This window comes from Medicago truncatula, chromosome 4 (assembly GCF_003473485.1).
Source record: "Medicago truncatula cultivar Jemalong A17 chromosome 4, MtrunA17r5.0-ANR, whole genome shotgun sequence".
Taxonomy (NCBI): Eukaryota; Viridiplantae; Streptophyta; class Magnoliopsida; order Fabales; family Fabaceae; genus Medicago; species Medicago truncatula.
Genome location: NC_053045.1, coordinates 10,595,224 through 10,608,027, shown reverse-complemented (window position 1 = coordinate 10,608,027; position 12,804 = coordinate 10,595,224). Strand labels below are relative to the sequence as shown.

Genomic DNA, 12,804 nt, shown 5'->3' with positions numbered 1-12,804 from the left:
ATAGGATACTCCACATATAGACATGGATAATTATAAGATATTTCACATATATGTATCCTAGAAAAGATGAAGGGTAAAAAAGTGAGACAATGTTGCGAAAATTCAATGGAGATGTATATGATTCAATTTTAGATATGCATCAGTAGATTTGTTTCTCGATGAACCACTTAAAATAATACATCTCGTGTATAAAGGTAACCAGAAAGAGGAGGAAGTTCAATTAATCAACATTAGACATATGAATGAAAATATAATATTAGTTTTAAAAAATTATGACTTTTATAATAATATAATAATAAAGAGTAATCAATGCTAATTTTCTTCAAGTATTTTATGTGTATATGGTATAAAAATTTCGTTAACGTATCGTATCATAATCGTATATGTGTACCCATGTTGTATCGTACCCGCACCCGTACCACATATACGGGCTTCATAGGCCGTCATTGATTGGGTTGATGATGTGGGTTGAGACCAAGTCCAACACAATTTTGGTTCACGTATGCAATTTATGACTGAAGACGAACCAATCTAACTCGATAAACATGATTTTTCTTTAGAACCGATGAATAGCAAATTTTTCTACAAATTTCTGCTTCTGTTGTTTGATGTTCAGTTCTTAGTTTTACAAATATGTATAAATGACTAAGATGCAAAACACTTGCGTCGGGTGATCGAGTACTCGTTTTAAAAAAGAGAAAAGTACACTCTCTTCATTTAAGAAAAACTTGAATTACATTTTCTTCCGTTTTGTGTTAAAATATATAATACACTCGTTTGAAAAGTAAAACTTATACTCCCCTTTTCTATGAGATATTTGAATTACAACATCCTCCCTTAACATTTAAACATGCACTACACTTTAATCTATTTCAACATAAAAAAATTATGATATCTACTAACCTTGAACCACCATTTAAGAAAAATAAATTCATCTTTAAAAAAAATGATAATTATATTTAAATGTGTTAGATTTTTGTTTTTTTTTTCTTTCTAGTTTATTAGAAATAAGAAACAAATTATTGCAGGGTGTTGGGTGGGAATGTAGATTTTAACATAAGAGGGTTGGGGAACGTAATTCAAATTTCTCCTTGTAAAAGGGAAATTATTAAGGCTCGAGAATCCTGGAATTTCAATAATTAGAGTAGAAGAATTATGGTCGCAAGTTATAGAAACGCGTCTATCCTATTTTTGTACTCATACATATTCTTTAGTTAAACGGAGCTAATTGGTTACTTAAACTACAAAACAAAAATAATATTTATAATCTATACATTCTAGGAAATGTTTGTTTACTCAATTCAGACGTTCTCTACAATGCGAAGTTGAGCTCTGACTATTTAAAATTTCAGATTTCCCAAGAAGAAAAAAAAATTATGTATGAATTTTAGAAGCTCAAGTATTATGATATTAAAATTACTAAATGGTAAACATCATGAGAGGTTTTATGATAGTATTTAATAAGCATTAGTATATAGGAAATATAAATGACTTTCTTAAGTTATAGATTTGAGGGTTACCGTCGCATAAGTTTTAAATTTTAAGGGATGTTTGTACATAAAAACACTATGATAATTTGATTTATGTAGTCGACCCTACTTAGTAGGATAAAATTTGGTTGTTATTATTGTTGGGGTGGGTGTTTGTACATAAGTTTTAAATTTGAAGGGGGCATTTGCCTATTTTTATAATCACACAAATTTTAGACAAAAAGACAAAAAAATAAATAAAAAAGATGAATATAACGAACATAATAGTACGTACAGCTGAAATAAAAAACTAGAGATTATACCATCATTTTATACATCAACACCATTATTAAAACCAAACTACAATTCCTCCAAATTTTCATCCATTTCATTGTAGTGTTGAGTCCACTTTCAAGTGCAAAAATCTTCTGTTTTTGATGATCATATGTTTGACATTTTTGTTATTAGGGTTGTAGAAACTATAGAAATTATGGGGGAAATGGTTTATATTCACCCTAATTTGAATTTGGTTAAATAGGGAAAATAATTCAATTGGAAAGTAGGTTGAAGAGTAACTAACACATATTACTTACATTTTCATCACCACAGAGACAATGCCATTCTCATCTAGGCTCATGGAAGTGCTTCATCTTTTCATCAATTTGTTCATCATATACAAGATAAATTGTTGTCATCTTCACAAAAAAATTCTTGCTTTTAGATCAAAAAAGTTTAAGGGTATAGGTGAAGTAAATTGATATCAACCATTGTTTGGTTAAATAGCACAAAATATCACCCGGCTAATTGGCGCTAAGTCAAACTTTTACATTACACCAGCGAATAATAAATTGTAGAATGCAAACCGAACCAATCCAAATCAAAACTATATAATACTAATTGATTTTTAACTATAATATGATATTTAATGTATTATATAATATGTCAAGTGTCAACATTTGACATGTGCATCAAACATTTAGTGTGTTTGAGTAGTTGTTATATGTATATACAGACATAGGAGGGTTGTGTTTGACTGTTTGTGTGTCACGTCTGGACATGCAAGGGAAGGAGAAAGAGAGAACCTGCAAAATATTTTCTGTAAGAAGGTTGTTGGTGACATCGCAGCTACCCTAAACCAAATGAAATGAAAATTAAAATACAGCTTAGATAACTGGTAGCTAAAAATCTTTTAGTATAACTATATACAATAGTAAGGTTTGAAGCCCATGGTTTTTTTAGTGGTGGCCGGGGTTTGAACCCCAGACCTTGCATATATTATGTCTGTCCCTAACAGCTGAGCTAAGCTCACGGGGACTTGAAGGTCATGGTTTGTTAAAAGGAAAGAAGTAGCATAAAATGATTCACAATGAATCAAATATTATTAAAAACAAAACTTAGCAACAAATGAATTTAACAACTAACACGAGACTTACTAATATTCATTTTGCATCTTTCTATATTAGAGATCAGATATTAAATCATTCATATAATTTTTGCTCAATAGCTTTTTTCTTTGTGTATTCCAATTCCTCTTTGTGTATTCATCCACTGATATTGTTGATATAAGATATTCAAAAGCTTCTCCAAACTTTCCTGTCTGATGACGTACTTCCGAGGGATCTACCGATTTCCACAATTCTCTCCAACTCAAGCATACACCATTTTGAATTAGCAAAATTTCTAGACAATACAACAATAGAAATTCTAGACTGACCAATTGCTTGTAACAATGAGACTGAGATCTTATCTCCACGTTGAATCCCGTCATCGTCTTTCAAGAGAGGAATAGAGATGTGAAATGAATTTCGCGCGAATGTCTTCCCCTCTGAAACTCAAGAACACGTCATGCATCTTTGCCTGAAATAAAAACCAAAACTTAATTATATGGTAGCTATAAACTTTGATACTACTTTTTGTCTCACAGTTGAGAACCTAAAAAACTTTACAAGTTCTTTTCATAAATTATAAAACCTAGAAACTAAATCATTAATGTTCAATCGGCTTCCTTCCTTTTGGCATTACTTAATTTAGGAGCAAAACATGAACATTAATGATAAATCGAGTAGAGCACATATCATAGTGGACATACCTCGGCCATATCCATCGACTGTTGCCTTATGATTTCTCTTCCCACTGCTCGTACCAAAGTATGCATTCCAATCTTGTTCTTGCTATCAATAGTTACAAGGCTTTTCTCGTCAAGGATTGTTATTCCAATTTCCGGGAAACGCCCAGAGTAAGCTAATGTCTGGATTACATCATCTTTGTCCATCCCAAGGAATATTTCTTTCTCATTGTCATCTAAATCATCAAAGTTTGTTCTCAGCTTTCGCATTATGATATCGTTGGGAATGGTTTTGAGTTTCTCTAGTGCACTCTTCCACTCTGCTACAGATCTACCTAGCAAAAAAGACCCAATGATGTAGGACATGAGGGCGCAGTCCCACATAGAATAGAGTTTATGTTTAACTCAGTGGATTTATAAAGAGTGATATTCCTCATCTTACAAGATGGTTTTGTAAATATGAGTTAGCCTATTAATTTTCAATTTCAATTCAATCAAATGTGATATTCCTTTTGCACATTAAGATGGTAGAGTCAACCAGTATAAAATCATAAAAATCACCTGGAACTCATGACGGAAAATCCTTTAACATCGGCAGCTTCAATGAGCGCTTTTCTATAACAGATTGACTCGTCTTTCGTCAAGATGCTTCGTGCAATAAGATCTTCAAAAGCCTCTCCAAACATTCCTTTCCGATAGCGTACATAGGAAGGATCAACATTATAGAACAAAGGCACAAACCTTTGCTCTATGGTTTTACGACACTCGAATATCTTCCCCATTTCTTGAAAAAACCATGTTGAAGCATCAAAATTACTTGAGAAAACGATGACAGAAATTCTGGATTCTTCGATTGCTTGAAGTACAGAGGAATTTGCATGATCTTCCATTGTGAGATTGTAAACAGCAATGATATAGCACATTAAACCTTTGAATGATTGCTCGAAAATCAAGACAGTAGACTCTGTCCAACTCATTATGCTTGATGATAAAAGAGAAATGCTAACATGTGCTTTTAGAATACAGGTTAAAATACCAAAGATGGAGATTATGTATTGCAAATTTTGTCAATTTATTTTTCTAACTTTTTTTTCTTGGCTTAGCCAACACTCCACTGCCATCACTCGAACCTAGGTCAAGCAGGTTATGTATTTACACACAATAACGATACCCACAAAGGTGAACAAGCTTTTTTTTTCTTTCTAACTTTTGATAATTACTTTTTTTTTCAATATATTTTTGAAAATTATGACCCTTGATACAATAATGTGGCTATACAAAAATATCATATTTGTTGAGTACTCAAATTTGATGTCAGTGTTTATGAAACAATCGTGGTATAATTTGATCTAGAAAAAATAAAAATGGGTGTTGCTGATTCGTCAAAAATCTGGCAAGATTTGAAAAATCGTGGCATAATTTTATATGCAGCTGTTTTGTGTACGAATTGAAATCGTGACATGATTCAAACAAATCGTAGTGCGATTTTCTCGATAGCTGAGCACTATACAAACATTATTTGACCAATTTGATGGGTAATCTCATGGTAAACAAATTAGGGAACTAAATCCGATGTGGGACTAAATCCGCTCACTGAGTGTTGGCTGCTAACAAATCTCACTTTATGCTGATAATACAGGTGCAATACAAATCGTTACAAATCCCGTTTTTCATGAATGCATCAAGCATATCGAAGTTGATTGTCATTCATATTAGAGTATAGAGAATAAACCATAGTTAGTTGAGATGTAAACTATGGTTAGTTGGTTGGTTAGGTAGTTAAGAGTCGGTTAGACTAACTCACCCTATAAATAACTCTCACTATTGTACTCTCTAGTTATCTTTTTCATTCTAATTCAATATGAATTACAAGGACTATTCCTTTGTTTCTACCTCTAATGCCTACTTCTCCTATGAACTTCATCTTCATCTCTTTGATCCTATAGTTTCTGATAGTTCAATCTATGATGCTTATGATGACTCACTAATATCCCTTCCTCATGTCAGTACTCAATTGCAAGTTGCAGATATTCTTACTAATCTTGTTCCGTGCCACGTCATCGGTTTCTTGTTAGTAAATTGATGCTCATTGACCAACCGCATAAATTTGGAGTCCAAGTATGCTCTATTTACTGTAAGCTTCATTAAGTCCATTTAGGATCTTGGATGAATGACATGTGACAAAAAAGGATTCAATGATTCAGATTAAAAATAAACAAAACATTTATTTTTTAATTAAAAAAAATTAAAACTCAGAAACGCTTCTCTTTCTCTTCTTCTACGTTTCTCTTTTCAGCTTCTGTCAGAACTCTTCCTCTCCCCTCTCACCACCACCACCATCCATCGATTGCACCGCTGTTCATCCCAATCGCCGTCGTTCTTTCATCTCTAAATAACAGGATTGCATGCTAAGATTCTTTCGACAAATTAATAATACAGGTAAGAGAGAAGAAGAGAAAAATTATGGAAAAATATTATGATGTTGTGTTAAATGCCGTATTAACATAGCAATAAGATGATGGTATGTTAAAATTCATTCATATAAGTGAGTCTACTATGTTAAGATGATGTGTTTGATCGACGGGAGGAGGCTTGGCGGTTGAAACAGAGAGAAGAAGAGAAAGAAGCATTTATGAGTTGTAATTTTTTTTAATTAAAAAATAAATATTTTGTTTATTTTTAAATCTAAATCGTTGAATTTTTTTTTGCCACATATCATTCATCCAAAACGTTAAATAGACTAAATGAAATTTATGATAAATAGAGCATACATGAACTTACCTCATTATTATATTTTAGTTTGTCTTCATAAAAGAATTAGATACTAATACTTAGTAGATTAGTACATCCTCCGGTTACTAATATAAACAAAAATCCGCTTTTTAGATATATTTAATTAATAATGTATGTGACATATAATAAAGATCACATACATCATTAATTGAATATGTCACGTACATCATTAATTGAATGTATCTAAAAAGTAAATTTTTCTTATATTAGTAAATTTTTCCACCCGTTTATTCATTCATCCAACTCACATTACTTTTCTTTATTCAAAAAACCATCATCACATAAATATGAATTTTCACTTTTGTTGTTTGTTACCGTTGACACTATCCCATTCTCTCAACGCAAAGTGGGCCCAACATGACCCACATAATTTCGAAAATCAAGGCAGCAACTCCGCTTTCATCATCAATCAACACAAAGTTGACTAGACAAGACCGTTTGTTTTGCAAGTATTTATGTTCACATTTATTTAACCGTTACACTTTCACTTTCACTTCTACAAATCCTAAACACGCAACAACACAACAACCTTTTTATTTTCTTGTCTTCTCTATGGAAATTCCTGAAGCGGTGGTCGTGAACCGGGTTGAACCGGGTTCGAAGGAGAACGGTTTAAGAGCGGAGATTGATACTTCTGCGCCGTTTGAGTCTGTTAAAGAAGCTGTTACTCGGTTTGGTGGTGTTGGTTATTGGAAACCTGTTCTTAATCATAATAATAGTAACGCTATTAACCTCATTATTCCTCAGGTATTTATTTTTATGTTATGTTATTTAATTTGATTTAATTATGTTTTTGCAATGCACTTCAATCCAAAGTTTACATTTTTGTAAAAATAATTATTATTATTTTGGTGAATTATATAATTAGTTTTTTATAGGTGTTTGTGATTTAGGGTTCACTTTATTTTTGTATTTTTCTAATTAGGGAGACATGGATCTGGATATAATATTAATTACATTGATAATTTATTTTTTTTGATAAATAATTAGATTGATAATATAAGTGATTTATATGAAAATAATATATTTGGATAGGTAAATGTTAGTGGCTTCGGAAGAAAATATGAAATTTTTTCACAATGTTAATCCTCTAGTTCATAGGAGAAGCAGATTCAAGTAATCCAGAGTTCGGCCAGATGTCTGGCCAATTGAACTCAGGTTCTTCCGAACCATTCGTCATTAGGTGAAACTCATTAACAGCTTGAGTCTTAGTTAGAAAATATGAATTATGAATCTCTTTGGACCTCCTAGTTAGAAATCCTTCGACGTTCCTCAGCTCACCAACCCAGTTGTCTGTTTGGGACGAATGTGGAAATTAATTGAATCTGTACCTTCAAAATTATTGAATTTATTGTTTTTGGTTTTGCTACTATGAAGTTTTACCATGATTATTACAGTGGGTCTCTATTTTTCCAATGAATGTATCTTCATGACCGTGATTCAAAATTGCAGTCACACTTATGCTTTGAATGTTGATATTATGGCATAATGCGGATAAATGTGATCGGTCCAACCACCATTTTGGTTTTATGAAAACCTCTAAGATGTTTTATATTGTGGCTAGAGTTGCGATTGAATAATTTAGAACTATGTTCATTAGAATCAAAACCTTATGTTTTTTTTGAATTTCATACGTATTTGGGGGTATTTTATTTTCGGATAAATTGTTTTGTAATGAACTTGCTCATATAAGCATATCTATTGTGTCAAATAATCAAAGTGTCGTCTATCTTTCTTTTTTAGCAACAAAACACAGAAGAGCTTGATGCTGGAAAATTGGAGGAACAAGCAGTGAAATTGGAGAAAGAGCTTATCATTAAAGAAAGGGAAACTCTTGATGTATTAAAAGAGTTGGAAAGTACCAAAAGGCTTGTTGAAAATCTGAAATCAAAGCTACAAGCAGAAGAAGAATCTGAGGCAAATTTGAACATTAAGTTGAATTTGTGTGATGATAAGGAGAACGAGAAAAAAGAAGAAGAAAAGGAAAACCATGGGAGTCGTGTTCCTTCCAATTCGGCGAGTCCAGGCTTAATTTTAAGGGAATTGAAGCAAGCGAAATTGAATCTAAACCGAACAACGAATGATATTGCTGATGTTCGAGTTTCTGTGGAATCACTCAACAAGAAACTTCAGAAGGAAAGAATATCACTCGAGAAAACCAGAGAGAGTTTAACTCAGAATTCTTCAAAAATAACTTCACTAGAGGAAGAGCTAAACCAAACAAGACTTAAACTGCAGGTGGTGAAAGATGCTGAAATTGAATGTGGTTCAGATGAACCTTCCGATATTACGAAAGAGCTTCAACGATTGAGTTCCGAGGCAGAACATTTCAAGAAAATGGGAGAAGTTGCGAAATCAGAAGTTACGAGAGCAATGTCTGAGATTGAACAGACAAAAGCTATGATAAGAACATCCGAAATTAGATTAGTTGCTGCTCGAAAAATGAAGGAAGCTGCTCGGGCCGCCGAAGCAGCTGCACTTGCCGAGATAAAAGCGTTATCTTATTATGACGGAAACTGTGTGCAAAAGTGTGATGGAGTTACTCTTACCTTTGAGGAGTATAATGCTCTAACATGCAAAGCTAGAGAGGTAGATGAACAATCTAAGAAGAGAGTTCATGATGCTATGTTTCAAGTTGAAGAAGCAAATGTATCGAAAATGGATGTTTTAAAAAGGGTTGAAGAAGCTACATTTGAAGTTAAAACAAGCAAGCAGGCTCTTGAAGAAGCTTTGGAAAGAGTAGAGGCTGCAAATAGAGGGAAATTAGTAGTTGAAGAGGCTTTAAGAAAATGGCGATCCGAGGGTAACAAAAGGCGATCATCATACTCTACAAAGTTTAAAAACCCTTCTCACTATCGAAGAAGCTCTCGGTTATTCGACGTAAATGGGACGAATCAAGTTGATGATGAAGCCAAACCAGTTCTAAAGCCGACTCTATCGATAGGTCAAATATTGAGCCGGAAACTGATGATGCCAGAGAAGTTTGAAGGTGGGATGCTTAACGAAAGAATCTCGATGAAAAGGAAAGTGTCGTTGGGTCAGATGCTTGGTAAACAAAACTACGATCCATCTTTTGAATTTGATAGGCAAGTTGAGAACGAGAATGATCAGAAGCAGTTTTCTGCTAAGAGAAAGAAATTTGGTTTTGGTAGATTCTCTCTTCTTTTGACAAAACAACAAAAGAAGAAGAAGCCAACTTTGAACTTGAGGTGATGATGATTCAGTAATTACTTGATCATTTTACTCTTGCAACTAGTGCTGATAAGATTACAAAACAACAAATGGTATTGTGTTTGAATTTGCTAGGCTAGATTCTTATTTGTTATTTATGTTATTTGGGTTTCTAAAATAATGAATAAATTAATGTGTGTGTATCATCACTTGCTGTATTATTTTGTAGAGGTTGTTGTTTATATCAATTGTATAACTCTTGTAAGCTGATGTTATAATTTCTATATGTAAGTCATTTTATTCTATTTATATTAGCTTAATTCTTGTTATGCTTGAAGACATGGTAACAAGTGTCAAATTTGATTTTTATAAAAATTTAGGTGTTTGTTAAAGGTGATTAAAACTAGTATTTGTGTTGTGTTGAAAATTTATAGGGAGTTTTGCACCAAATTTTTATTTTTTTTTACAGACAATTAACTCGTGGCATTATTTGTTTCTCTCCAGAAAAAATTATCTTTTAAGTTTTGAAAATATTAGAGACTTTACAAACATTTAGAATGGCATCAAGTTCTATGTACATCGAAGCTAAACTCATCTTATCAAATTATAATAGCGTTTTCTTTAAGCCTCTCCACCGAGAATGGAGAGGATCTCAACTCTCTCCTGACTCTTGGAGTTATGGTATTCCTTGAAATATGTCATTGCTTATCATCTCTAAAGCACATCCCTACACTATGGTTCCCTTGCTCTAAAAAGATTGTTGCGTCAACGTTATACTTTGGAACATCTACTTCCCTTGCTCTGAAAAAATATTTGTATGGTAATGATTAATTCTAAGATACAATTTGTGGGATTCATATAAGTATTAAGTTTAAAAAATGTCGCAAAACAATTTATGGAAGTTAAAGCCCCTCGCAAAATGGCTTAATACACTCGCAATATGTGCTTATTTTTTGTATTGTTTATTTATGTTAAAATTAATTAAAGTGTAATACATATTTAATTCATTAAAAAGAAGATTGCAATTCAAGCATATCTTTTGAAAGGAGAGTATAATTTTCTCTATGCATTTTATTTTTAAAAGAAAAGAGTGTATAATTGAACATAAAAGAAGGGGAAGAATTATTGAAACAAGGAGGAAAGCAGGGACGGATCCATAAATGTTTACTTGCAGGGACAAGATTTTATATGATAGATATATATAGAAAAAATTTAGCAACGTAAAAGTGATATAATAATACAATCATTATTATTGAGCAAACTATTTGAGATTATAAACACTATCCTATTATTCTTTCAAAAAATAAACAATATCCTATTATATATTAGAAAAATTAAAGGCTCATCAACATCTACAAATTAAAATTGTTTTTTATGTGTTTTAATATTTAAAAAATATGGTAGAAATTATCCAAAATTTCATCTCAAATGTATTTACACATTTGGTTTTATAAAATTAACGAGCGAAACTCTTTCTTATAGTATAAATTGTCATTTAATGGGAGCAATCTATTAGTTTAAGAGGGAGCCATCATTAAAATTTCAAAATTTTAATAAATATAACAGTTGCCCCTATTTTACTCTTCGTAGATTCATGCCTTGAGGAACGTATAATTTTATTTAAAAAAAAAAAACAGAGAAGAAATATAATATGAAAAGAAATTTATAAACAAAATGGGCCAATGGACATTATTTGTTAAAATTCATTAATATATTAATGAGTTTATTTTCTCTTGCAAAGCCTCACATGCATCCAAAGCTTTAATCATTTTCCTCAAGGGAATGATTTTCGCAACTTGGGCATGTCGTATGCACACAATACATATAACATATGGGAATTAATTGAGAATCAGGATTACATTTTTTGTCGCAAACCGCTCTACACTGATTACAATATTGGTCGTTATTATTAACACCTATAGAAGATTGAGTTGCCTCGCACACTTGAGTCACAACAAGCATAACCATTAACATCATCATCATCGTAGTGATACCTTTCTTCATCACGTTCTCTGCCATAACTCTTCTCAATGTTTGTATTTCCTCTATCTTTGATAAATTTATGAAGATTTGTGTGTTAGAACTTTTACAGTAAAAAAATATTTTGACATAACCTTATTTATAACCATAAATTAATAAATGTTATTTATTCTTAAAAATATTTAATTAGCATATAATTAGCGTTCTTTATTTCTTTCCCATGTTAAAAATCTCAATCCTTTTGTACCAAAAAAAAAAAATCTCAATCTTTGATTCACACGCATATGAGTTTGAAAAAAATCTTTGACTCAATAAATGGATTCACTCTTTTCTCAATATATGGATTCAATTAAATACCTTTAAATCTATATCTATTTATATCTATATTCTATATTTATATACAATTGAAAATGATTTACAATGACCATATTTAATGATCACATTCCTCTGGCCTATCCACATCATCGATATGCCACGTGGCATATTTTCCCATAGCTCATTTCTAATTTGTATTCTACATGGTTCTACATAGTACACCGATCTATCATTTAATGATTTTATTATCGATTTTCCATTTTAATCATACAATTAACTGCAACATTTAAATGAAATTAACAATTACTATAAATATTTTACAATCAATCACTCTAAAAAAACTAATAATTTTGATTTGTCTTACAGAAATATATGTCAATATAAATATTATAGGCTAAGTTGCATTTTTTGTCTCTTAACTATTTAGGTAGTATCGCATTGGTCCCTTAATTAAAATTTGATTTATTTTGATCCCTTAACTTCTCTTTGTTACACATTTGGTCATTTCCGTTAGTTTTAATTCAAACACGTTAGCTTTTCTTTATTTTCTTCTGGAATTTTTCTGGAATTCTTGTTGTTGAAGGTTTATGGAGATGATATGAAGATGAAAAAGAGGAGAATTAGATGAAGAAAACCTAACGTTTTTGAATTAAAATTAACCGAAATGACCAAAATGTGTAACAGAGAGAAGTTAATGGATCAAAATAAATCGATTTTAATTAAGGGACCAAAACAATACTACCTAAATAGTTAAGGGACCAAAAATGCAATTTAGCCAATATATTATTCCTCAAAATATAAATATAATATATATTTACATATTTTATTTTACATTCTCAGTATATAATTAATCTGTAAATTTCTATCTCTATTATAAACATTTGCAATTTTTTTTATTAAAAGTACATGTGGCAACCTATCAGTGAAAGGCTCATTTAATATTTTCTCTCATGTACGCACAAAATATGAAAGAGTTTATAATAGAAAGAAGAAAAAAAACGGAATTGAAAT

General features: G+C 31.4%; 3 protein-coding genes across 3 annotated transcripts; 1 reads left to right on the top strand and 2 right to left on the bottom strand.

Moving 5' to 3' along the window:
• Nucleotides 1–2,942: 2,942 nt before the first annotated feature.
• On the bottom strand, nt 2,943–3,861 carry LOC120580042 (disease resistance protein RRS1B-like). The gene is made up of 2 exons (XM_039832975.1): nt 3,559–3,861; nt 2,943–3,326 (listed from the first exon to the last, which is right to left on the bottom strand). The coding sequence occupies exons 1-2, from the start codon at nt 3,802–3,804 to the stop codon at nt 3,234–3,236; spliced, it is 339 nt and encodes a 112-aa protein (XP_039688909.1). The 5' UTR covers nt 3,805–3,861; the 3' UTR covers nt 2,943–3,233.
• A 230-nt stretch (nt 3,862–4,091) lies between these two features.
• LOC120579874 (disease resistance protein RLM3-like) lies at nt 4,092–4,511 on the bottom strand. Its single transcript, XM_039832607.1, has one exon. The coding sequence runs from the start codon at nt 4,509–4,511 to the stop codon at nt 4,092–4,094; it is 420 nt and encodes a 139-aa protein (XP_039688541.1).
• Nucleotides 4,512–6,785: 2,274 nt separating this feature from the next.
• Nucleotides 6,786–9,812, top strand: LOC25491718 (WEB family protein At2g38370). The gene is made up of 2 exons (XM_013599730.3): nt 6,786–7,074; nt 8,071–9,812. The coding sequence occupies exons 1-2, from the start codon at nt 6,880–6,882 to the stop codon at nt 9,538–9,540; spliced, it is 1,665 nt and encodes a 554-aa protein (XP_013455184.1). The 5' UTR covers nt 6,786–6,879; the 3' UTR covers nt 9,541–9,812.
• The last annotated feature ends 2,992 nt before the right edge of the window (nt 9,813–12,804 follow it).

Excerpts from the sequence above, each read along its gene's own strand:
- LOC120579874 (XM_039832607.1), bottom strand. The coding sequence starts at position 4,511 with ATGAGTTGGACAGAGTCTACTGTCTTGATTTTCGAGCAATCATTCAAA.
- LOC120580042 (XM_039832975.1), bottom strand. The coding sequence starts at position 3,804 with ATGCGAAAGCTGAGAACAAACTTTGATGATTTAGATGACAATGAGAAA. Across the intron at positions 3,327-3,558 it reads AGTCGATGGATATGGCCGAG|GCAAAGATGCATGACGTGTT; the intron begins GTATGTCCACTA and ends TTTTTATTTCAG.
- LOC25491718 (XM_013599730.3), top strand. The coding sequence starts at position 6,880 with ATGGAAATTCCTGAAGCGGTGGTCGTGAACCGGGTTGAACCGGGTTCG. Across the intron at positions 7,075-8,070 it reads TTAACCTCATTATTCCTCAG|CAACAAAACACAGAAGAGCT; the intron begins GTATTTATTTTT and ends TTTCTTTTTTAG.